General features: G+C 53.9%; 1 protein-coding gene across 1 annotated transcript in view; it reads left to right on the plus strand.

The window, feature by feature from the left end:
- Nucleotides 1–25,570, plus strand: part of DDX31 (DEAD (Asp-Glu-Ala-Asp) box polypeptide 31) — a 53,356-nt gene that overhangs the window by 25,675 nt on the left and 2,111 nt on the right. Inside the window, exons 15-18 of the mRNA XM_014529891.1 lie at nucleotides 996–1,135; nucleotides 5,613–5,694; nucleotides 11,464–11,575; nucleotides 17,055–17,223. Coding sequence (XP_014385377.1) covers nucleotides 996–1,135; nucleotides 5,613–5,694; nucleotides 11,464–11,575; nucleotides 17,055–17,223 — 503 coding nt within the window. The remainder of the gene's footprint in view (nucleotides 1–995; nucleotides 1,136–5,612; nucleotides 5,695–11,463; nucleotides 11,576–17,054; nucleotides 17,224–25,570) is intronic.

Raw genomic sequence — 25,570 nt, forward strand, 5'->3', positions numbered from 1 at the left:
TGCAGAATGGTATTTTCAAGCCTTTCTGAGTGCGGGCCAGGGGAGACATGCCCTGTTTACATGAATCATGGTTTATTCACGTTCTGGTGCAGCTACACGCCTGCCACGGGTGGGGAATCTCTGCTCCCCGCAGGTGATCACTGTGACAAGAAGCGCCGTCTTCCTTCCCGCTGGCCTCCGAGCGAGTTAAAGCTGAGGAGGCGCGGGTGACTGGGATGTGTGCAAGGCTGGACACAGAGTCAGCCATGTAGAGCCTTATACTGTGAATATTGACTAGTGTGATCTGCCCTCTGACGTTTGATTCATGTAGCAGCAGAGGGCGAAAAGGGTCATTTTTGATGATGGTGAAGTTCTTGCCGTAGACGACATGATGCTGTGCGCAGTTCATCCCACTGAGTTCTAGAACCCCTTCCCAGGGTCAGGAACACTGTCCGCGGGGCAGGAGCAAGTCCCTGTGGGGAGGAAGCCCTGCTCCGCTGGGACCGAGGGCTGCAGGCAGGTGCGGAGGCCAGCTCCTGGGGCCCAGCCCCGAGCTGACCTCTGGTCCAGGTCATCGACCCCTTGCTCTTTACCTGTCAGGCTCCTCCCCTCCACTGCTTGTCTGCCAGGGAGTAGGCCAAGGTCATGTGGTCATCTGCAGTGGTTTCCCCACCTGCCCACGCTTTCACCTTGCACAGTCACCTCCGTGAAAAGATGCAAATAGGAAGCTGCAGGGACCTGTGGAGAAATAAAATTAGAAAGGAGATACTGGGACGAGGAGACATCTCGTTTATCTGAAACTTGGCCACTGTTCACGTCGGCCTGTCAGAGCCTTGTTATTTCCAATGAAGCAGGAGTTTCAGGGTTGAGTGACTTCGCCTTGTGATTGTGTTAGGGTAACCATAGCACCAGGATTTAATTCCTGGGATACCTGGAGGCAGGTGAGGGGTATTGCACTTCCAATTAATGGCAGTCCCTTGATCTGTGAATGCCTTCATTTCTGTTGCCCTTTTTAGTACAACGCTCCGTCTTCAGCCGCGGAATACATCCACCGGATCGGGAGAACCGCCCGCATTGGCTGCCACGGGAGCAGCCTGCTCTTCTTGGCTCCTTCGGAGGCAGAATATGTCAGCTCGCTGGCTTCTCACAAAATCAAGTGAGTCAGAAACCCGAGCGGCTCCGGCTGATCTCACCTAATTAACTTTCTGTCGCTTCTTATAGCGGCTGGGCCTTGTAAGCTGACGAAGAGCCATTAACCCTTGTGATCCCTAAATGAGTCCCAGAATAGCCAGTGGCAACAGCCAAAACCCTTCATGCCGTCAGCACATGACAACTTCCATTGCGTGGCGAGACTAAGTCATAGGACGATCTGTCGCCTCTGTGTTTCATGCAAGGAGGCCCGTGTTTCGTTCTCTGACAGCCGGCTTCTTGTAGGCCGTTCTGTTCACAATTTTTATTTCTTGCAATTAATGTACCTTTAAAGTTGGTTTATCTTTGTTTTATTTTGTTTTGTTTTTAATCCTTACCTGAGGATATTTTTTTCCATTGCTTTTCAGAGAGAGTGGAAGGGAGGGAGAGAGAGAGAAACATCCATGTGAGAGAGGCACATCAATTGATTGCCTCCTGCTCACGCCCTGACCGGGGGCAGGGAGCAAACCTGAAACCCAGGTTTGTGCCCTTGACTGGGAATCGAACCGGAGACCCTTTGGTGTGTGGGCTGATGTTCTAACCATTTAGCAACATTAGCCAAGGTGAAGATGGTTTATCTTTGAAAAAAACAACACTTTTTACTCATCACACAATTCCCCTTCCCTCAGGAAAACCAACCTGGAAGGAAGTGATTGGGTGGCCACTGGAGTGTGTGCACACGCGCAGGCAGCTCTGGCCCCCATCTTGTCAGGCCTGGGCAGGTGGCAGCGCCTCCCTGTCCCCTCCTGCAGCCCCGGTCCAGCCCTGGTCACGGCGCAGAGGACTCAGTGGCACGGGAGCTGCGCCAGGGGCTTCTGCCAGACCTGACCTCCCTGAGGAAAGGCGGGGAAAGCCGCAGGGAGAGTGGCGCTTCCTCTTGTCCAGGAGTTACAGTGCAAGCGGGAGGAATCCACGGGGGCCGGGAATTAATATTTTAGCATATTTTCCACACAGTCTCTGGCACCTGATATAACAAAGTCTAATAATAGGCTTCTAAAGTTTTTACTCTGGTCCACGTTCCAGAACTTCTGCTCAGACATAGCACAGCGGTGCATCCCATGTCCTGGAGGCACCGCAAGAGCCGTGGCTGCCGAGGGTACCCTGAGAGCCACCAGGAGCCACCGGTGACTCCGGCGCCCAGCTCTGCCGAGCAGCTGAGCATGGGGCCTCGCCTGCTGGTACTTGCCTTTGCCCAGGCCTGTGCTCTCTCTAAAGCATCCAGGAACACTGCAGGGGTCTCTCCTGGGAAGTCATTGCCCCCCACATCGGAACCTGCTCCGGGGGACCCCAGGTCACCCACTGGGAGAGATGGGTGCACAAGGTGGCCCCCCAGTACCTGCAGGGCTCTGCTCTCACCCTCGTGGCACTCTTTCGGGGTTGCTGGCGTGAGTGTTCATGGACTGCGGCTTATTCAGAAAAGGTGTCTGATCTCCTTGGGTGGGGCAGGCGGGGTCCACTCCCCGTGAGTGGTCAGTGCCCAGTGGGCTCATTTAATGTCTCTCATCCTGACAGTTTCCCAGTGAGCGGTGCTTTCGTTTGTGTCGGGAACACTTGCATACTTCACCTTACTTAGGAGAGAGCTCACGCTGGCCACTCACTCGTCACCAAGAGCTTCATCTTGGACGTGGAGAGGAAGTTCAGAAGGATGAGGACAGGGAATACCAAGAGAGGGAGGGAGTGTAGCCTAGTGGAGGGAGGATACCAGCTGGTGTGAGAACATTCATTTAGGGGAAAGGCCTGTAGGGTCCACCCTCACTGGCTTCTGCCCCAAAAAGTCACCCATGGAAGTGCCTGTGCCCGAACCCCTGACTGCGTCTCGGGCTGGTGCGAGCCGCTCAGTAACGCTCAGACCCGGTCACGGTGCACAGCCAGGCGCCAGCGTCCCGTGTCCACGTGAGGAAGGGTGTGTTGTATGTTGGACATCTAATATAGACTGTTCTTTGACTTAATACAAAAAAATGAAATCTCATAAGAACTAATGGCAGAGTGCACTGTGGAAAGAAGCAGATGTGAACATTTTTGGAATCCAAAAGATATGCCTAAATATTTATTATTTATTTATTTTTAGGATTTTTATTAATTGATTTTTAGAGAGAGGAAGAGAGAGAGAAACACCGATTTGTTGTTCTATTTACTGATGCATTTGTTGGTTGCTTCTTGTATGTGCCCCGACCAGGGATCAAACCTGAAACCTTGGCGTATCGGGATGACGCTCTAACCAGCTGAGCTACCTGGCCAGGGTGGAACTCCTAAATATTTTTTAAAAATTTAAAGGAGGAGAATGTGTGTGTGTTTTATGCTCAAGAACCCGAGAGCCAGGCAGCGGGATGCTGGGATGGCTGATGAATTGCGGGGAAGATTCCGGACGGCAGCAAGGCCCTCACGCACCTTGCTGCCTGCCTCACACTCCGCAGTTCCCTTTAGCAGACGGGGCGAGAGACAGTGCCCTGCCCATGGCCGCCTCGTTCTAGACGCTGAGGACTTTGTTTCTAGTCCTTTGACTTCTTTGTACTTGCCAGCTCCTTCACTTGCCCCACTTTAATGAAAGGAGAAGTTTCTAATGAAAGTCGTCATTGGTTTATTAAAATGTAAGTGCTTCATCAAAACGTGTGTTTCTTAGATCAGGCATAAGACAGTTCCCTGAATTTATTTATTTACCTCCCTCCTCTTTGGTAAGGTGGGTGGTTCAGATCTGTTGATAGAACCATCAGTAAGCAGAGCAGATGCGCTTTGTTCCTCAGAAGCAGAGGTTTCTGAGGATGGGAGGGCCCTGGCACTGTAAGTTGCCCAGTGCACGCTCAGCTCCTGTTCCTGGAGGGTCAGTGGTCCAGCTTGTCATGCGGACCCGCACACCACGTCGCAGCGGGCCCTGGCGGGCGTGACAGCGCTGCCGTGCACGGGGAAAGCTGGCCTTCTGTGGCATGTTTAGTTCTTTGTGTCCCTGACTGTGAATGGCATTATTCCTTCTTTTCTGCCTGATCAAGATTTGACCCCAAGTCCTTATGCTTCTTTTACTTTTGTATTCCTCCGACATTTGTCCTCAAAGAAAGGGATGAATAGAGGCAAGTCAGACAGTCAAAGGAAAAGATAGGATTGGGCTGTGTTTTCACCCCCCTTCAGACATCCAGGCATAAATAAGAGGCGAGGTCAAAGCCGTAACAGTCCCCTCGCATATGAAGAATAGATTTCCCAAGAAATCATGGGCATTCCCCCACTCCTTCCCTCCAGTAAGCACTCTGCCTTCCCGGCTGACTCGTGCTTTTGTGCAAAGATTTCCCGTATCCACGGCCCGAAGCTGCAGCAGAGGGGGCTGCGGGCTGGGGCGTGCAGGGACGTGGTGACACATTTCAGGTAAATAGCTGTCGGAGACGTGACATTTTCATTCATAGCTTCGGCAGAGTAACCTTTAGGGGAAAGGGGGAGCGGTGCCTGGTCCCACATTAGAGCTTGCTGTTCGTGTTTTAATCTGCCGTTACATTTTTTAACAAACAACAGCGTGTGAGAAAATCACTTATTTTTTTATGATCTGTTTTTCTGCCCCAGAACTCCCCCTTCGTTTCCCCTTCTCCCTGGGAAGCGTCAGCCGCTCCCGGTTCCTTGGTCTCTGATACGTGACGGCACGCACTTCCCACGGCTGTGTGGTGGCTCCACTGCAGGCAGGGGGGACGGCTGTCTGGGCTCCGTGGCTCTGGTCATGGCCGATGCCCACATTCTGCTCTCGGCCGTTTGCACATAGCTCTGCATTCGCCAGAGAGCGCGCTCCTCACCCTTAGTGTTTAAGGGACAGGCATGAAGATCCTTCGGGCGGATTGGAAGAGAGTGGACAGCAGGTGCTGGCCCGTTAACCTTCACTGGGTGTTCACCCCAACAGTTAAGGATCTTAAGCTCGCCCCCACCTTTTTATTAAATTCTAAACAAAAGGGACTATCTGAAATGTTTTTATGTCATCATCTCTTGCTCAAGTCAACATAATATATCAGTAACCAGGCCTACTTATTTAGTATTTGAGATTTATTAAGAAACAACGACATTTGTCCTGACCAGGTAGCTCTTTTGGTCAGAGGGTCGTCCTGATACGCCAAGGTTGTGGGTTGGATCCCGGTCAGGGCACATACAAGAATCAACCAGTAAATGCATAAATAAGTGGAACAACAAATTGATGTTTCTATCTCTCTTTCTCCATCTCTAAAATCAGTATTAAGAAAGAAAGAGAGGTGACCCCTATAAAGAAAATTCTAAATGCAGCCCACTTAAAACTCACCCGGGAGGAAGGGACATATTGGGACTAGTCCCCCCGTCCCTTCCTCCCAGGTTCCTGGGGGTGAGGCCAGGCCCTCCCTATGCGGTGCTCCTTCTGCATGACATCTGCCATGAGAAGGGCCGGTCCTGGGCGTCGGATCTGGGTGGTTGGGAGAGGAGTGTTTATTGTGCTCTTTCTCTTACAGCACTTCTGAGATGAAGATGGAGGATATTCTGTCTGTTCTGACAAGGGATGATTCTTTCCAAGCCAGACGAGGTGGTGGCCAGGTGAGCTTTATTGTTTATTGTTTGCTGCTAACAGATGGGACTCACTTCTCCACTTGGGGTAGCGGAGATTTTGCTGCTGCTGATTGTTTCCTATCAAGTAAAGTGCCTATTTGAGGGCCAGCAACATCAGATGAGGCCAAATCTGATTGTGTCTTTTCTCTCCGTTGCTTCTGGGTGTTTGCTGGTCTCACCCAGTGAATGGGCCAGTGTCCGTGCTGGAAGTCCGCCCGGCAGGCAGGCTTCCCGCCCAGGCCACTCCTCGGCCTTATCGCGCCCACAGGCGTTTCCCGCCCAGCCCAGCGGGCCCTCTCCAATTGTCACCAAGGACAACTGACCAGGCCGTCCACCCAAGACAGCATGTCTCTTTTCAGACACTCTTAGTTCATCCATTTGCTTACTGTGTGCAGTACACAGAGGAAGAGGAAAGTTGAGATCATTAAGAGGAAAAATGTTTATTGCCCATGCAGTTCCGTAAGGGGATCCTGAGCAGCGGCCGCTTCTTCCTGAGGCTGTCTTCCTGCCAGGCAGGCATCCCCCACCAGTCCTGCACTCACTCAGAGCGTCACATGTGTGTGAGAGTGAGTGTGAGAGTGAGTGTGTCAGTGTGAGACTGAGTGTGAGAGTGTGAGAGTGAATGTGAGAGTGTGTGAGTGAGAGTGAGTGTGTGGTGTTGCTGTCAGTAACTTTGTCTGTGATATACTAATTATTAGGATATTTCACATTTGTTTTCTGATGCCTGAGGATAGACTGGAAAATCAGAGCCAAATAGACCAAGCTTAAGAGGTTTTTTATCTGCTAGTGTGTGTATTAATTTGGATCGATATTCTCCCCGAGTCGGGGACTGGATTTGACTGGCCCTGATTTAAGTTCTCTTGGTCGGAGAATACGTAGGGAAAGGAGAGGAATATCCCAGCGTCTGTCACCTCTGGGTTCTGGACTCGGGACTACACGAGGCTGTTCACAGGCTCGGTCCCATTTAACCTCCCACTCTGTAGATGAGGAAGCCGAGGCTGCAGAGGTGAAGGGACATTGGCCAGGGCACACTAGTTGTTCGTCCTCCTGGGATGTGAGAGCAAGCGGTCTGATTTCAAAGCACACATCCTTATACACCAATATCCTCTCTTGTAGTAACCAAACCAGGAAAATGGAACTACATTCCTTTTTATATAGGTCATGGAAACCATTCTTATAGAAGTGAAAGTTGGTCAATAAATAGTACACAACAAAGCTCCCTGTGAGTAAGAAAAGTGATTAAAGACTCAGCTGATCAACAAGCTGTTTTAGGCGATGTTTATGGAAAAACTCCCAGCCACAGTGGACTTGGGACCACCCTTCCTAAGAGTGACGATCAAGACAGTTGACCAGTGACCAAGGGCACGCCTGGTCTTGACGCCTCTGCTCTTCTGGAGCTGTTGCAGGTTCTAGTTAGGGTTTTTATTGCCCCCACAACTTTCCTGGTGGCCCCGGAGAGCTCTGCGGGATGCGCAGGGCCCCGGGGGAGCTGTTTGAGGGGGCCGTGGGGCAGAGTAGTTCGGAGCGTGGCCTCAGGTCACTCCTGGTCCCCCTTCTCAGCGGTGTGACGGCACTGCTGGCCCTTCTAGTCCTTAGTTTCTTCGAAGTAAAGATGACGGTGGTTTCTTCTCCTGAGGACGCTGGAGGATGGAGTAAGAAATAGCCCAAACCCCAGCACCGCTACCAAAGGGCATTTGGTTGTTATTGCTGTGGTTCTTACTCATCACTGTCATATTGTCACATCAGTTCATAGCCGATGTGACATCAGAGCCCGCGCAGTGACACCAAGCCTTCTGCCACGGCACCAGGAGCGGCAGGTTAGCATCTGCCTGCTCCTCGGAAATGAGAGCAAAGCGGTGAGGCCGCAGCTGAGACAGGAAGGTCCACTCAGCCCCTCTTCACGGAGACGCTCTGCGCCCGGCCCTGGTGGAGGTGTGGACCTGGGTCATGGGGTGCATTGTGGGGCCTCCTGCAGGATGTTCCCCAGAGGAGGAGCAGCGCAGCTGCGGTCCCCTCTGCTCCTCAGGACACGGGCCCTTTCCTAGCACCCGCCCGCTGTGGCCTTGCAGGCAGGTTTTCCTCCAGCCTGTGCCTTGGCTCGAGGCCAGCCCTGAAGCCTGCTGGGCCCAGAGGGGCCAGGCCCAGGGTTGCACACTTGGGTCTGAGTCCTTGCTTCACAGCTAGTGGTTCTGCACTGGGGGCCGGTTAGCCTCTCCCAGCCTTGGTTTTTCCATCTGCAAAATGGGGAGAACCAGAGTGCCCATCTCGTAGGGTGGTCGGGAGGTTTAAATGAGTCAGGGCATAGAGCGCCCTGCACACACTCTACACCCCAGGCTCCTGCCCTGATGGAGTGTTTTGATATTTTTAAGGTTTGATGGTCTTTGTTTTTAGAAAGAAAAGTGCTAGGCAAGGGTGGGCATTTATTGACACCAAAACACCCAGTTAACTTAGAAAACGAAACTGCTCATGCTGGGTTCTAGGCGTCCTGTTGATGAAAACCTGACTTGTTTGACCCATTTTAGCTTGAATTCAGAGGACAAAGAACAAATAAACGAAATTGATAATATGACCCGTGATCACATGGATACACAGCTGACAGTGTTGTGAACAGCAGGAGGAACAGAGTGGAGGCTGGGCCCGGCTTTTGGTTCTAGTTGCCATAAGTGCAGTGCGTCTTGTTGGCTGTTCTCAGCTGGGGCAGCACGGCCAGTGCTGGCAGGTAGGAGTGGGCCCAGGGGACGGACCTTGCCACGTAGCCGGGCGGCTCACTACACTGCCCTCCCCACTCGCCTGGTTGAAGTCCGTTGTAAATGTCCCTTTGGCATGTACGTTTCTGGGCTTCTGTGAACAGAAAGCAAACCAGGGGAGCATCTGTAAAATGTATATTTCATATTTAGGCATATAAAATATATATAGCCGCGCCCGGGTGTGTGAGTTCACCCACCTACAAAGAGAATACATTTGATCTTTCAACTTTTCTGGGAAGCACTCAGAAGTTTCTAGGGAATAAAACTCAGCTTGGCAATAAAGTGATTAAAACAAATCCTTCCATTTAGTTTTAAAATGCTTTAGAAGTTAGCTGTATCAAGACACATGCTTCCCTCCGAAAAGCCGCTCTCCCCACTACTGCTCCCACTTAACACTTTGACAACAGCCATTGGGTGCAGTTATCTTCAACTCATCTGTTGTTTCTTGATAAGCGTGGGATTGTTGTTATCTTCAGTCTTCAAAGCGGGCACGTTCCTGTGAGATTTTTTGTCCTGTGAAATAGGCCTGTAAACTTATTCTAACAAAACCTGTCACTGGCCTCGCAAGACATTGAAATTAAAATAAGATCACCAGCCCTTGCATCGTGCCCTTTGATCGTCTGTTCTCTCCAGATCAGTAGGGTCTCCCAGACAGAGGGCCTGAGTGCGTGCAGCTGTTGGAAATGTGTCTTTCCAAACGGCCTGGGTCCACTAGTTGCCGGCTGGCTTCATTAGCCAGCACAGAATCTGTGCCTTCGAGGTGCCAGAGCATCCTGTGGGGCTCACATGCCCTCGGGGCCTGACCCACCCTCATTAGGGGAGCAGCTTACCTGTCTGGGCTGAGCCGCGCTGCGTCACTCTGCCCCCCTGTCTTCAGTTTAAATTTAGACTGTCCTCCCCAAAAGACAACTGAGAAGTGCCTCACTCACTCTTAGGAGGGGCAATTTTAAAATAGAGTATTTCTGGGAACGGGTGGGGGTAGTAAGGCATGCTTTTTCCAAAGTATATTATATTTTCTGCCACTAACTCCTCATTTTTACTAAAACTGACCTCATCATTTCAGATGTGTGAACCCAGTTTTAATGCCTCTTTCTACATATTCCACTTGTATACACACTCACATTTTTATATGTGTGTGTATATGTAATTTTTTTTTTTTTGGGTTGGGAAAAAAAGATGCCTCATTTTGAAACCTAAAGGGGGGGAATAAGAAAAGCCCTTTGTAATATATTGCCATATTATCACTAAATCCCCTGACAGTTGTGTCACAGAAGCAAGTCACCTGTCACTTAAGCTTGAGGTCTCTTTAATTTTCTCCTGGAATTCGCACCAGGCTGTCTTTAATTTGAGGCCTTTATTGGAATTCTGAACCCTCTCTGCCTCCCTGGCTCTCAGATCTATTCTGAGAGCTGTTACAGAATGTATACAATAACCAACAGAGGGATTCGGAGGCTGAGTCTGTTTATTTAACACTCTGGAGGGATTTTTGTGCTTATTCGGTCCTGGCTGCCCGGCTTTCAATATCGCTTTGACAGCCATTCTGCCCTTCTCATTAATTTTAAACAGTTAAAACACAGGAAAAAGAGGGAAAAGTTTTCATTATTAAAGTGCTTTACTTTTTAATAACAGAGGATTCTGTCCGCCAGGGGAAAGGGCATCCTCGCTAATTTCACATTCGTCTCTTTAAGAAAACGCGAGGAAGGTGACAGTCGCGCTGCGGAGGTGGCTTAACGAAAGGAGGGCAGCACAGAAAGTTTGCATTTCACATCAGTTAAGCGGCTGAAAAAATCCTTGTTAATGACAACAGCAAATGTCCACTTTCGTAACACGGCTCCGGAGTGACTTTTCTCCTGACATTGGAGCGGAGGATGCCCTTAGGGGGCCATGTACTGTGAAATCAGCTAGACTGTCATCAGCCAAACAGGTAGCAGGGATGATCTGATTAAACTAAAAACATTTTCAGGGTGTTCAGTCTCTCTTAATACAGAGGTGAATGTCGATCCTAAAGAAGGGGGCTTTTCTTCTCTCCCTTTGTTCCTCCCTGGCAGCTCTCGGAGCGAGAGCCTCAGCGTCTGGGGCAGGCCGGCAGCCGGCCAGGCGCTCCGGTCCTCTGCGGGGTCAGAGGGACCATGAGCTGGGCCGCCTCGTCTCCCCCGTGACTCGCGGGGAGTGTGCAGCAGAGGCTGATCGCCCCATTCAAAGAGGCAGAGTGTGAGCCACATGGGGCTGCACAACGTGTTCTTTTGCATCTCGGTTTCTCCTTCAAGCCTGCGTGTTTGTTTTAAGATGTGTAAGAAACAAAACACTCATTTGGGCGGGGGCGGGGGAGGCGATAAGGAATGGAAATCTTTGGGATGGTTAAAGGATGAAAGTATTTTATTAACACATCCCCTTTGTAGGGTCTTTCAATGCATACAGATGCAGTTTCTTATAGGGAACAGTTTGCTGGGACAGCCCATGCCTTAACAGGTTCCTGGGAGCTCGGCAGGGTGGGCTGAAAGAATGATCTGAACGGCCTGGGGGGCCGGGGGGTGAGGCCGTGCTCTCGGGAACCCGGGGGGGAGGGGGGGCCGCGAGAAGTTCAGGCAGCTCACTGGGAGCTCGCCCAGAAGAGGGAGGGGAAGATCTGGGGCCTCTGTAGGAGGTACAAGAGTCATTAGAGAACAACTTCGCTTCATTGGTGTTTTAAATGCCCGAATTGGACCCAGAAAATTCCAGTGTCTCCAGTGGATTTTCAATTTGAATGTGAGTGATAAGAGGCCAGGAAGAAAAGTTAGTAAGTAAGTAAATAAACAAACAGACCGGGTCTGCTCCATCACAAAGCCATCCTCGTCTTTGCCCGACTTTAACATCTTCATAGCCCCCTTTTTCCCTGGTAATATTGAAAGGATTACCCTGTTGGCCCCGAGGTGGTTACTGTGTGATTTTACTGTTATTAAATCTATTATAAACTGCTTCATTATTCCTGCCTCTGACTGTCTCTCCTTTAATCCTCCCATCACCCTCCCAGCAACCCCAGGCTGTTGGCCCCCAGGAAACCCAAGAGCGAGCCACAGTCTTGCAGACGGTGTTTGAGGATTACGTGCACTCCTGCGAGGGGACGGTCGCCTGGGCAAAGAGAGGTCAGTCCGTCTCCAGGTGCTTGTGGGTGGCCCGCCCGGCAGAGAGCGTGCGCTCACCTCCGCCTGCACACCCGACAGACAGGTCGAGAGGCCAAACAGGCGTCTCTGCTCACCAGCAAAAGCCTTCAATCTCCCTAATGCTGCGGGGTTGGGAGGCAGGCACGGAAGGCTTTACAGTGATATTAAATGTTAATTTCATTCTTCCGTGTGGTTTGCACAAATGAGGCTTTATCTCGGCTTACATCACGACTAGAGCTTTGACCCAGCAGCGTGGGGCTTAGCGATCCATTTTTCTCCTTTGAAAACTGGATAGGAGAGATATGACCTGTCAGTAGAAATACCTGTAGAGATGGAAATTAGAGGTGAAGTACGGGCTGGCGGTATTCGACCTAAGCATTGCCTGTTTAAAAGTACAAAGAAAGATGAGAAAGAACAGTGCTGAGGAAGGGCTATAGACCATGAACCCAATTCTTAGGGCGTTTACAGAAGAGTTGGGCATTAATCGAATATTCAGACCCTTTATGGGATAAGTTGTCTCCTGGGATCACCAAGCATAAGGTGTGGGCTCAACAGTTCACTTGAGTGCGGAGCGGAGGGGAGGGCTGGCGGCTTCTGTGGTAGAGCCTCGTGTGACCTGGGCTATGCGGCTTCCTCCGTGTTGGGAGGCCACAGTTCTGGATAGTTCCCTGCTGGTTTTCTGTCTGTTTTGTTAATCTTTACACGAGGATATTTTAGAGAGTGGGAGGGGGCAGGAGGGGAGAGAGAGAGGGAGAGAGACATCGATGTGAGAGAGGCACATCTATTGGTTGCCTCTTGAATGCACCCCAACTGGGGACCAGGGATCAAACCTGTAACCCAGATATGTGCCCTTGATCAGGAATTGAACCTGAGACCCTTTGGTGTTGGGGCCAGCACTAACCACTGAGCAACTGTTTTGAGGAAAAATGCCTGGCTGGCTTACCAATACAGCAGGTCCTCAGATAACATCGTTTTGTCCAACATTGTTTTGTTAAAATGTTGATGAGATGCTGCAAGAACTCAACTCTTGTTTATATCAGTAAGGCTGTGGCAAAGCCATTTTTGTTATATGTCGTTTTGCTTAAAGCCGCAGAACCTATCCACGACGTTAAATGAGAACTTACTGTGTACGAACACCATGACATCCTTTCTTTTCTTCTTTTTATGAATCGAAATTTCTTTTTAAAGTCATTTAACAAATATCTGTTGAGTTGGGCACTGTTTTGGGTGCTTGGGATACATCGGATCAAACCAGACAGAAATCCTTACCTTTCTGACATTCCAGCGGGAGGGTGACAGTGAGTACAATGAACATAACAAGTAAATTACACACAAATTAGTCTATGAGAAGGTGATCCGAACTATGTAAGACATGGAGCAGAAGACGGGCTGCAAAGGGGTGGCTGGCAGGGTGCGTTGTAAACGCATCAGAGTGAGCGCTGTTGTGAAGGTCACGGCAAAAACTCAGAGGCCAGGCCCCTGGAGGGGTTCCCGGCAGTGGGGCTCAGGAAGGCAGCCAGCGTGTGGGCTGGGGGCAGACGCAGATCACAGCGAGGGCCTGGGTCACCCTGCATCAGATGGGAGCTGTCAGAGGGCTTGGGGCAGCGCTGTGTGTGGCCTCACAGGGGCTTCAAAAGAATGGATTTGGGGGCAAGGGTGAAAGCTGGGGGACGGGCCACAGGGCGACGATGGCCATCGGGAAGTAGCTGGTAAATGTGGTCAGTCAGCCAGTATCACCGAGTGCCTGTCATGGGCCTTCGCACTCAGAGAGCAGGCCAACTGCACAGGTGAAGGTGAAGTTCCGCTGTACCGGATCAGCATGCATCCTCCCAGCCTGGGGTCTGGTACTAGCCTAAAGACAGTCTTGGCATTTCCCTGAAGTGAGTCCAACAGTTCCTAAGGGGTTTCCAAAGAACCTAGCTTAGCGGCTTTGCAGAGTTCGGGTATCTGCAGTCAGCTAGGCAGACTCAGCCTGCTGCGCTGTACGTGACAGGGCGCTGCTGCAGAATGGCAGGTGTAAAGCACACTGCAATGGAAGCAATAGCCAGGCCACAGGTGTTGGCAGTTTTCAGGCGAGACCAGAACTACTTGAGGTGTCTGGGTCATAGGAGTGACTGTTACAGTAACTCATCCTTAGGGAATGTGGTTTTGTGTCTTCTCATCATTACCATTGACCTTGTTAACACCAAGAAGCAAACAGAGGTACTTGTCTTCCTTTAAAAGGCAATTGGAGTGGGGCCACTCCCCATCCATTTCATCCCAGGAAGGAAATAAATGTATCTTTGTTCTTATCGGCTAATTGATTTCCACACCAGTTTCATGTGGCCTGGGACAGACTGCATGTGGCGAGTCTCAGTCACCCCTTCAGGCATCCAGCTCTTTGCTCTTCCTATCTCTTCTGTCACTGAGGACTGCGTTCGGAGGGTTGGGGGATATACACGTAATTGCACTGCAAACATGTTGAATTTACAACATGGGGCAGCTACCACACCCCAGAAGTGATGCTATCTTTTGCATTTCAGTCTTTTGCATATGCAAAACCCCACTCCTGACTTGTCTCCCTTTATGCCTTTTCAGAACCCACCTCATGAATAATTAACAAAGCAGCTGGGTTTTGCCTTTGTGGCAGAAAACTAGTTGGAAACTGGGCCAAGTACGCATTTGTTTTCCTTTCGAATTTTCTGACCCAGTCACTGTTCATAACCAGCAGTAATTGTTGTCAGTTTCCAGAAGCACTAACCCCCTTTTCCTTCATTTCTTGCATCTTTTTAACTAGAGATTCAAATGGCAAATATAGTGGTAACGAAAGTTTGAGCTCCAGACTCGTAAGTGGAATCCTTTCCCTGCAAATTCCCACTTCTCCTGCGGTTTGCGGGCCCCCCCCCCCCCTCGGGCCTCCCCGAAGAGCAGGGGCTGCTGTGTGCAGGAGTTTATGTTCGGCTTGGAAGGGATCTTCTCAGAGTCAGGACAGCCCCAGGCACCGGGTCAGAGGCAGGCCAGGCCAGGCCTTTGTCGCTCAGAGGAGGGTACCAAGCCCCCCCCCCCCCGCCCCGGCCCCTTCCTCTGGGTGGTGGTCGCAGTGATGTCAGGGCGGGAGGTGTGTGTGCCTGTACTCTGGACAGACAGGTGCTCCTCTGGGACCAGGCTGGACTTGGCTCCCTGCTGCCTCCTTGATCCTAAGCGTCCTTAAGACCCCATCTTTCCTGATCAGATGCAGGAATAAATGTCATTCTATGAAAAAGGGCAAAATGTCCATGCAGGGTACTCTAACATAGATTTCCCCTAATTCATCAGCCATCTGGCTCTGAGCCGGGACTCGGGGACTGTGGAGTGCTCCCACTCTGGCCACAGCTTCCTCCCTCGTCCCAGGTAAATGTCCGCTTTCCTTCCCTCTCTGCTCTCCGCTTGTCCTGGCCCCACAGCCCGTTCACTCTACGGTCTTGACATGGCCCCTCGGAAGGTCCTCACGAGGCTGCCATGCCCCCGAACTGCCTGCTTCTCTGAATCACCCACACGTGGGCACCCACGCTAGGGTATGAGGACGACCAGCTGCCCCTGTCCCCAGTGACACGGGGGCCTTGAGGACAGGGAGGTTCAGAAAAAATGTGCAAAATAGTGCCTGGCCAGTGGTCCCAGGAGACAGCACCTCCCGCCACTTCTGGGCAAACTCAGCATCCATGTAAAGCTGCGGTCCCTACGTCTCCTGGGCAGAGGCTCTTGGGGTTGGTGTGGGGCGAGGAGGAATGGGGAGCAGGCGGAAGTGGGGGTTGGTCTGCTCAGCGGAGGACAGGGCTAAAGGAGTAGGCCTGAGCCAGCGTTTGGGTATAGGCTTGGAAAGCTCAGTTCATTCATTGGCTGGGCTTCAGTCTGGTTTCTCTGACGAGTCCATGTTGGGGGCTGGGGAAAGGGGGGGAGAAGAGGCTGGGCTCCCGGCCGGGCAGGTGTGTGCTGTGCTCTCTGAGGACGGGATCTGTGGCTCTGTGTCGAGCCGGCTGTCAGAACCCTCCAGGCAGCAGGAGCCATTGGAAGCGTTAGAGGTTTTCTTTGAAAAAGCAGCCAGTCCCCAGATATGAAAAAGGGGAGTAAGCACAGACTTAGAGGGGTGCAGAGGAGTTGCCTTGGTTATTATTTCTCATCGATTGGGAAAAGGAGTTCACTTTGCTCAGTAAATAGAGCTTTGATGGATTCCCAGGACCTTCCCGGAGCTGATCTGCTAAAATGACACTTTTTATTACTGTTCATAAACGCCAGTCTCCGGGTGCTGCTGGGATATTACGGTTAAGCTGCGGGCAAACTTGCCAGTCCAGTGGCTCGGCAAGCCGGCAAGGGAGGCTGCTGTTCAGTGCCCGCCTCCCCCAGGCATGCCCGCTGGGCTCTGGTGGCAGGAGACTGGCTGGGAGGTACAGTGAGCAGCGATGGCCGGGGACGCTTGGAGAGCAACCCCGCCTGCCCTGCCCTGCCCTGCCCTGCCCGTGGGAAAGGGCAGACACTCCATTTTCATTGTTACTGCAGATATTCAAGGGGAGATCTTTCCTCAAAGGGGTGTGAGTGGAGGTGGCCAGAGCTCCACCCTCCTGGGACTGAGTCACCCAGTCCGGGTCTAGGACGGTACCGCTTCCTACACTTTAGAGTAGGACGGAAACTTTCATGATAGGATGTCTGATGATCATCTCTAAGCCGTTAGCAGTCCTCAAGGGGTGAGCTGTTTTGTGGACTATTTTAGAAATTTAATCCTTTCTTTCTCCTTTAAAATTTATGCTTCACACCCTGGCCAGGTGGCTCAGTTGGTTGGAGCGCCATCTGTATAGCAAAAGGTGGCAGTTCGATCCCCAGCAGGGCACATGTCCAGGCTGTGGGTTCGATCCTCAGTCGGGTGCATGCAGAAGGTGGCCAATCGATGTTTCTTTCTCACATCAGTGTTTGTCTCCCCCTTCCTCTTTCTAAAAAAAAGGGGGGGGGGAAGAAAACCAATAAAAAATTCTGTTTCATTTCCTTTGCACATTCTTTGCGCGGTGTCAGTCCTGGATACTTGAGAATGAATTTGGTTTTAAAATCCCATGAGTCCTGGATGAAGTGGTGCCAGTGACTCCTCTGGATTGGGAGCTGGAGGCGGGGCTTGTGGTGGAGGCAGCACTTGCAGCAACGTCTACACACTGTGTGTGCCAGGTACTGTCCTGGGCCCCGGGACTCATGAGGAAACGGGCCCTGCCCTCCGGAGTTACGAGGTGCCACACAGTCAAGTCTGAAGTTAAATTGGGTTTATTCAAGTGATGATTGGAGCCTATAGGGTTGTTGTTGGAGGGTTTTTGTTCGTTTCTGAGGAATTAAAAAGCATGCAAGTGTAGATGGACGTTGCGATGTATGTTGTACTGCTGGCTGTGGCCTGGCAAGATGCCCCCCTGCCCAGGACAGCCCTGGGGACCCGCCCTGACTGCCTCCCTCCCCTTCATTTTTCTTGCAGCCCTGCAGTCCTTCATCCGCGCCTACGCAACCTACCCCCGGTCGCTGAAGCACATCTTCCACATCCGATTGCTCCACCTGGGCCATGTGGCTAAGAGCTTCGGGCTGAGAGACGCCCCCCAAAACCTTGGTGGCTCAACTGTGAAGAAGAGGAAAGTGAACGTGAAAAGGTAAGATGCGCAGAATTTGTCCTGTGACGAGTGGCCCAAAGTCTGATGGATATGGAGAGCTGCATCCAGTTCCCAGTGGTGAGCTGGGCCGGTCGCTGCTGGCATTCTGTGTAACCTGCACTCTGATTTTCATGGTAAGTTATCACCAGTATCTGTCCTCTCAATATAATAAGTATTTGGAGCAAGAGGATAAAATACCTAATTGTAACATTTTTAAGGCACTGGCAGAAATTTAGTGGCGTCTTCAGTCGGGTCCCGATGGGCGGGAGCAGCAAGACAAACCTGTTGCTGACTTCACAGCTCGTGTGGAGTAACTGGGGACTTACCACTGTCGGAGCTCCTCCCTGGAAAGCCTGGGCTTGTTCGAAGACTCCTGGTGGGTTCCCTGAAGTTGGACCTGGTGGCGCACCTGTCCCGGTGAGCTGAGCGGTGAAGGGTGAGCTAGGCAGGCGGCCCTCCCCCAGGCAGGCTCCGGCCCGTGCTGCTATCCTCGGTGCTGAAGTGCTGCTCCAGTGCTGAGCGCTCCTGAGGTGAGCACAGTGACTCCCTCCCTCGGAAGCTGGGAGAGGAGAGTCAGTGAGGAGCGTGGCCTGTAGGGGCGTTGGGCTCTGAGCCCATCTTCACACATCAGGAGGTCCCTCAGCAAGGACAGTGTAACTAACTTCTTTTCTTAGCCAGTGTTCCTCTAGCGGCTGGCCCAGCCCTGGCTGGAACCAGTGTTGGAGATCCCATGAGTGGAGGCAAATCCGCAGGGAGTTTGGGTGGTTGGCATTATTGCTCCTGTGGCCTGTTAGTGGAGGACACATTGCACAGATGTGTGGGCACCAAGAACCCTTGAGTGCTCTAGACAGGTAGTTGGCATTGTGTCGCCTTATTTTTGCACATTAATTGCAGATGCCCCAATCCACGTGCTCTCTGTCTAGTGGCAGCCTGCAGGCAGCACCCTCTCCAGCACGCTCCAGGACAGCGTCACCGCGAGGGCTGGTGGCATCATCAGCCTTGTCAGGGCCCAGTTTCTCTGGCATGAAATGGTGGGAGAAGGGCCACTGGCGTGGGGCGTGACCGTTGGTCTTGGAGTCACGGGACGTGGGCCACAGGTCCAGCCCCGTCTGGTGTGCACTTGTGAGCTCTGGGCCCTGTTTTGCCTCCATTTCTTTGGTGACAAAGGGGAAAAGGAAGTCTCTATTTTTAACTACTTGACAAGATTGTCTTGAGAACCAGAATGAGAAATTACTTGTGAATTTCCTTTTGGACCATAAAGGGCCATACACGAGGCCCCGTAGGACCCAGAGCTGGAAACCGGAAGGTTAAGACTCTGGAACCTCCGGCTTGATCTGAGCAGGGGCTGGGCATCCCCAGGCTCTGCATAACGGGTAAGATTCTGCCTGATTCCGGGTCCAGCGTTGGAGTTGTTACGAAGCTGTTGCTTCCTTCGTCACCAGCTCCCACTCGTGCAGGACAGTATCTGAGGCGGGCGCTTCTCCACACGCTGCAGCGCTGCGCTGCCCGGAGAGACCGAGAAACAGCCCTGTCTCCGCAGGCAGGGCGCCCGGGTGCCGGCTGTGTGGGCCAGGCTCGGTGCACCAGAGCCTGCCCCTGTCTTTGGGTTGGGGTAGCTGGTGTCTGCGCTTATTAACTCCGGTTGTGAGCATGTGACAAAGCCACGAGGCCTGCACTGCGAGAGTGACCTGGCCACCCTGGCACCACCTCTGGACGTTGGCACCCTCAGAAGGTGGGAGGAGACCTGCCAGGTGCGACTGGCCAGAAGCACATTTTGTGAGTTGCTCTCCCTGCACCTCAGTGGAGCCCAGCATTCCATTGTCACAGGTGACTCCTCTGTGACTGCAGTGTCATTAGCAAGTGTTATCCAGGCAGCGCTTTCCAGACTGGCATGTCCTCAGCTCCCGCCCAGATCCTGGAGGGCAGGGCGGAGGCCGGAGGCCCTGGGAGGGGCTTGGAGCCAGCATTGTCCTTACCTTGAGAAGCCGCTGGGGAGGGAGCGCACTGCCTGCTCTGCCGACCCTCCTGGCAGATGGGCACCAGGACGGCGGTGCCCCTGCGTGGGGATTTCACAGGCTTTCTTCAGGGAAGAATGGGCTGATTAGCCGGTAAAGAGCGTGTAAGATGGTATGGGGCAGCCTTTGATGTCTGGCTGGCGAGGCGGGGAGCGGCGGTGAGTGACAGCAGTGTGTCACGGGATTACGGCGCCGTGACAATGCGGCTCTCTGTTCTTGCCATGTCACCACTCGGTTACGGCTCTTTCCCGTGGTTGTGCCCTTCTCTTGAGGGCATTTCTCTCCGCTCTCCTTACATCCTCCCACCCCTGCCCTGCCTGCCAATGCAGACGGCACTCGGATACAGTGGGTACCTTCTTTATTGGGGGAACCTTGTCACTCCCGGTGGAAGAATGACTTTGCAGCTGATCTGCACATGGACCGTATAATTGCGGTCGGAGTGAGCGGCGGCAGAAACCTGACAGATTGCCCGCACCTCCGTCAGGGCTCAGGCAAGTGCCAGTTGCTGCTTTCTGAGGACTGGGCAGAAAAGTCCGCTAAACCTACAAAGTACAGGGACTTGGCTGTGACCAGTGACTGTTCTGAGCTGCGGCGCCTCCCATGAAACCCATCTGTCCCGAAAGAGAGGGGTCCTTCTGTTCTGTGTGGGTGATGAAATAACAGCACCCCGTTCTCCACGCTGTCCGCAGTCCACTCTGTGGTGTCGCCTGCCCAGAACGACATGTGTTCTCACAGACCTCTGATGTCTGCGAGCCGGACCTGCAGCTGTTGGCGGATCCTCCTCCCCTGTTACCAGCCCAGGTGTCTGTGCAGAAGGGCAGGTGGGTTAGCTGGGGATTATCGGGCATTTCCATGCAGTGACAGAGGGAAGTTTTATCTCGTCTCTGCCTTTCCTTGACTACTTCTCAGGAAGAGAAAACCAATGGTTAATATCCCCATATGCGATCTTAATCACCAGGCGTCTGTCTGCTTCCCAGTCCTCAGTCCTGAAGGACACAAAACCTTCTGACACCTACACACCCTGTCAAAACAGCCCCGCCCCGCCCCGCACACCTATGCACGTGCACGGGGGGCTGGCGCTGTGCTGAGATCCTGGCCCTGGCAGCATCCTCCCGGGAAAGGCAGTTCTGGGTTTGAAGCGTGTGGGTCAGCAGATCCTGAGAAGCAAAGCTAACATTCCTTCCAGAGCTTGTGTCTGCCCCAGAGACGCTGAGAGCCAGCACCGTCTCCATGAGGGAGCGGAGTTGGGCTGTTTCTCAGGGCGTCTGATGGTCACACATGAGCAGAACGTGTTCAGGCACCGTGGGCCAGCCCAGGTCCCTCATCTGTCCAACGCTCTGGAAAACTGTTCAGGAAGAGAGACAGAAACGGGTGGGCCCTGAGGCCTGGGTGTTGTGGTGACAACCTGCCAGGCATCTGCTGTCTGCCCCCATCGAGAGCGAGTTGGTGCGATAATTATAAAATACAAAAAGCACCATTTCTCACGGGTGCTTTAGTTTGTAGCCACTAAGTGGCCTTACCCCCCCGATGCCCTTGTCTTCTGGCCTTGGTGCCTAGAGACCGCCATCATCTTCATCGGTTACTCAAGCATTTCGCTCCCCTATTCTCAGCTCCCTCCTCTTAAAATTAGTAGCAGAACAAAAATCTGAATTGTCAACGACACTTAAAAGAAATACAGTTTTATTTATTGCTATAACTTTTCTCAAACCAGCCTCGCTAAAGTGTTACCTGGTAGTTGCTGATTTGTCAAACAGGCAGGCAGTTTAAAATGAGGGTCTCTTACCCCTCAGTGCTTCCCAGGCCCAGGCGTGCGTGGTCAGTGCTCCGCAGCCTGTGGTCACCAGCAGAGGCACGGGGCCGCCCTCTGCCTGGTTACAGCACAGCCACAGCCCGAGCCCCGCCAGGCACCTCCGACCTGTTACCTCCAGGGCTGTCCTTGCAGGGTGGTCTCTAACGCACGTGACCGTCCTCCAAACCTTACTCCCCAGACGTTCTGAAGGGCCACAAGTGCTTGTCACAAAGCTCCGTTTTGGGGCCTCTGGTCTCTGGAACCCCGGCTATGTCACTCTCTGCTTCTCACCCGCACTCGTTGGTAACTGTTAAGTAACTAGTAGGAGTTACTGTATTGCACACACCTCGGGGTTTGAGACATCTGTGCCCTTGCTCCTCTCCTTGTTTCTAAACACCGACGTGGGGGTCTAGGTTGGATTACTGACCATGTGCGTGCCCTTGGATGAGAGACTGAGCCTCTGTGGGCCCCACCCCCTCAGCTCTCACGTGGGGTGCCAGAGCCTCGCGGTGTTGTCCTGGGGCTCAGAGCAGAGGGTGAGTGTAGAGCATCAGCAGGTGTCTGGGCCGTGGACGCACGGAGCACGTATTTGTATGACGACACAGCGTTCTTTCCCCCCAAGCCTTCCTCGCACCCACCTGTCCCTGGAATAGAAGAGTCAGGTAGCTGTCAGTCTCTGCACGGGAACTTTTCTTCCCGAACAGCCTTGCACACAGACCGTCCGCCGAGCCCAGTGCCGGGAAGCTGTGCAGCACCTCCCGCGATGACGCTCTCCGGCCTGGGAGCAGCTGGCCTGCCAGCTTTAGGGGCATTTACAGCCTCCCAATATCACTGCCTCAGCTGAAGGCAGAGCTGGAGCCTGGCCCAGGGACAGCTTCCTTGATTCTGTGGAGCCAGTTATCCTGTGAACGAGATCAGGCCTGGACGAAGCCACCTGGGGACCCAGGGGTTCGTTCGTGTAGACCCGCTACGCGGTTCCAGAGCCGAGTTCTCCACCGGAACCTTGGGCCTCCTTGAATCAGTGTCTTTCCGTAGCTTCCCAACCCATCTTCATGGCTGGTATCGCTCGGCCCCTCAGTGTCACCTGGACTTCTAGAGCAAGTAGCTGCGCTGGGCTTTGCAGCCACTGTCCACAGGCAAACCCCCCCCCCCCACCTCCCCTTCCTGCTATGCTCTGATGACCCTCAACTTAGCAGGCGGAGGAGGCCTGGGGACCAGCCCACAGGACGTGGAGATGAGCGGTCGGGACAGGTCACCCAGCCTCCGCCTGAAGAGCAGAGCACACAGCTGGGGCCGGGAGTAGCTCTCAGGACAGATGCGTGTGTCCTGTGAGCAGGGGACAGAATCTTCTCCCAGAGCTGCTGGGAGCTGTACAGAAACACCTGCCCAGGCCCCAACCAGGAGGCCTTGGTTCAGTCAAGTCGGAAATCACCAAGTGTGAGATGGACATGATCATGAACTTGACTACCAAGTCCCCCAATCATGACCCAGGTCCCACCCCAGGAACTTAAAAGCATGTGGTCCTCAGAGCAGATGTGGGGGGGGCCTCCACACAGGAGGCGGGGAGGTGCTGGCGGAGGGCCTCTGGTTTAAAGGGAGTTGGGATGGATCGCTAACGTGGGAACAGCCTGGTGAGCCGCTCAGGCTGTAGACAGGAGCATGTCCTGGCCTCTGAGAGGGGGCAGCACGAGGGACCAGGAGTCCACGCTGGATCGTGTCTTTGGGGCATTTGTGCTCAGGAGCAGGGTCCAGACAGGACAGGGCCAGGAAGAGTGTTGTGGGAGGTGGCTGGGTCCCCTGGTGGGAACGCCCGGCACAGATGGTCTCAGGGCTGCGTCCTTGTTGATGGCTGTGTTCACAGGCGGGTCCACGCAGGTGGCCGTGCGGGCACAGGCCGCAGTGGGGCCTCGCTCCTTTCCCCCCGGCACCGAGCTTTCACTCCCTCTGCGCCAGGTCCTTACTCAGAGGCTCTGGTGTAGTTACAGCTGTGCACGCGCAGCTGTTACGTGTGGCCTTTTGTTTCCACCACCTTTCTCTCTGACGCCGTGCAATTGCCAGCTCTCTGCCTCCTGGAACAAGCACCCCGCATCCCGCCGGCTAATGAGGCGATTAGAGGGCTCTCAGGGTGACCCTGCGCCTCCTGCACACCTGGGTCACCTGCAGACAGCGGGAGCCCAGGCTGTGCTCAGTCAAGCAGTTGGGGCTGACGACAGAGCCTGAGCCAGCCGCCCCTCCTGGGTGGACGCTGGGACGGTGCTCGCTGTTGGAGCCCTCGGAGCACCGGGTCTGGAGGTGGGGCCGGCCCAGCGGACCAATGTGTGCATCAGGGCAGCGCCCAGCGCTCCGTTAGCTTGTCCTTGCCTGGACCCTTCAGTTGGTGCCGCTTCAGAAATCAGCAGCGAGCGTGACGGTCCGCTGTCCCCTCGCTGCAGTTCCGCTCTAGTCCTGACCCTCCGCCTCGGAGCCGCTGCTCTGTCCCACACGCCTGGCTCCTTTCTGAGCTCATGGAGTGATGCCAGAGGCTGTCCATGTGGTGGTGACCAAGCCCACACCCGGGGCCTGTGCCCTGACCAGGAATCAAACTGTGGCCTCCTGGTTCGTGGGTTGATGCTGAACCACTGGGCCCCGCCGGCCCGGCTCTGTGACTCTTTCTAAACACGAGGCTACAGAGGCACTTCCGCGTATGACCCTAAAGCATAAAGGAGACGTGGATAGGCCTGGAAATGCAGGAATAAAATTGAAAATCCCGCCCTGCCACACAGCGCTGTTACCAACGCCGGCAGCGAGCGGCTCTTTGCCGAGGGCCCCCCCCTGCCCCCCCCCCCTCATCTGTAGGCGTACTGACTTCCTCGCTGGCTGGGAGGGGCATCTGCCTGCCCTGCTGGGCCAGCCAGCCAGAGGGGAGTGAGGGGCTCGGGTAGCCAGGGGGTCGCTCAGCCTCCATTGCCAGGCTTTCCTGTGGTCAGATAAGCTGATCTGTTGCCTGGTAACGCCGGGCGGGTGGGTGGATGCTCAGGAAGCCCATTGGAGGGTTTGGGTATTTGGGGGGCGAGGAGGGCAAGGAAGCTGGCAGGTTCCTGGGAGGACAGCTTGCCAGGAGAAGGGTGCCCGTGTGCGCCCTCCCTGTGCGTGGGCTTAGGCGTTTTATCTTCCATCTGCACTTGGCCTTCCCAGCACTCGGCCTCAGAACAAGGGAGAGACAGCCGCTGAGGGAGGGTGGGAGAGGGTCCCACCGGGGTGGCCCTGCAGGTGGAACCCGAGGCTCCCTCCTCCGAGACTGGGTCTGGGCAATGCGAGACCCAGAGCCTCGGAGTTTGGGTTTGGGTCCCACCTTCCACATACTGTTGACCTTGAACAACTCGGGTCTGAACTGCGGGCCGCGTCGATGTGGCTCCCTGTGTAAGTCACACCGTGGTGTCCAGGGCAGAACTGTGTTTCCCACCCACGGCTGGGAACCGGCGCATGCGCAGGGGTCGGCGCCCAACCCCACGCTCTTCAAGGTCAGCTGTACAGTGACTGGGAGGAAGTCATAAATGGCCAGGGAATTCTGAGGTCATGACCTCGGCCAGCAGAGCCATCTCCGACCTGCTCCTCACATCGCTCCGCAGTGTGGGCCTGAAGGTCCCTGGTGGCTGTCCCTGTGCCCTGGCCGTCCCCCCTCACTCCCCACCCAGTGGAGTGTGGGTGTGTGTGTGACTGTGGCCCTGCCCCCGTGTCATGCACGCAGGTGTGGCCTTGGCACTGTCCGCTGGGCACCAGCTCAGCCGCAGCCTGAGCCTGCTCCGTCCGCATTAGTGTATCAACCACTGGCTAGGTTCTGGTTCTTCCCTTTGCTTCAGCTGTGACAGGAGCCGTCGCTGAGGTGAGTGGAGGAGCTTATGCTGGGGAGTCTATTTTGACTGAAATTTTGCATATTTTGAAACTCTGGTTGTTACACTTAAAATTATACACATTGTGAGTGCCTGGTTCAAACAAGGGGGAAGAACAAGCACGCCTTCCTGTCACACCCTTCACTCTGTCTGTCATGTCACCCAACTAAAAATACCCTGCGCGCCGGAATGGCAGCCTTCAGTTCGGGGCGCTCAGTGCTCAGCTGGCGGCGGCCTGTCTCCTGCGCTGCCAAACCCACACCAGCCCCCGGAGGTGGGGCGTCCACCCGGGATGGTCAGTCCCTGCAGGGCAGGGTCCCGGGCTCACAGCCGTGGCCCTGCGGGGACCGGGAATGAATCAGCACAGGGGTCAGTCTGGCTCCTGTGTGGCCTTGGGGAGTCACTTAGCATCTCTGAACCTCGGCTTCCGCATTTTAACTGGACTGACCGCAGCCCACGTGCCAGCCACCAGCTAACACCTCTGCCTTGTTTTACTTGGTCCTTGCAAAACCCTCAGAGCTGTATTGTGAGCATCATCCCCCTTTTCCTGCGGGGGCACCCAAAGCCTGGGCACGTGTTCCGTGTCATTGAGCTACTGAGCCAGGCCCCATCCCCGTGTCTCCTTCACCCTCCCCCCACCCCACCCCTGCTCCTTCCTCTGCCCCATCATCCAC

This window comes from Myotis brandtii, unplaced genomic scaffold (assembly GCF_000412655.1).
Source record: "Myotis brandtii unplaced genomic scaffold, ASM41265v1 scaffold699, whole genome shotgun sequence".
Classification (NCBI taxonomy): domain Eukaryota; kingdom Metazoa; phylum Chordata; class Mammalia; order Chiroptera; family Vespertilionidae; genus Myotis; species Myotis brandtii.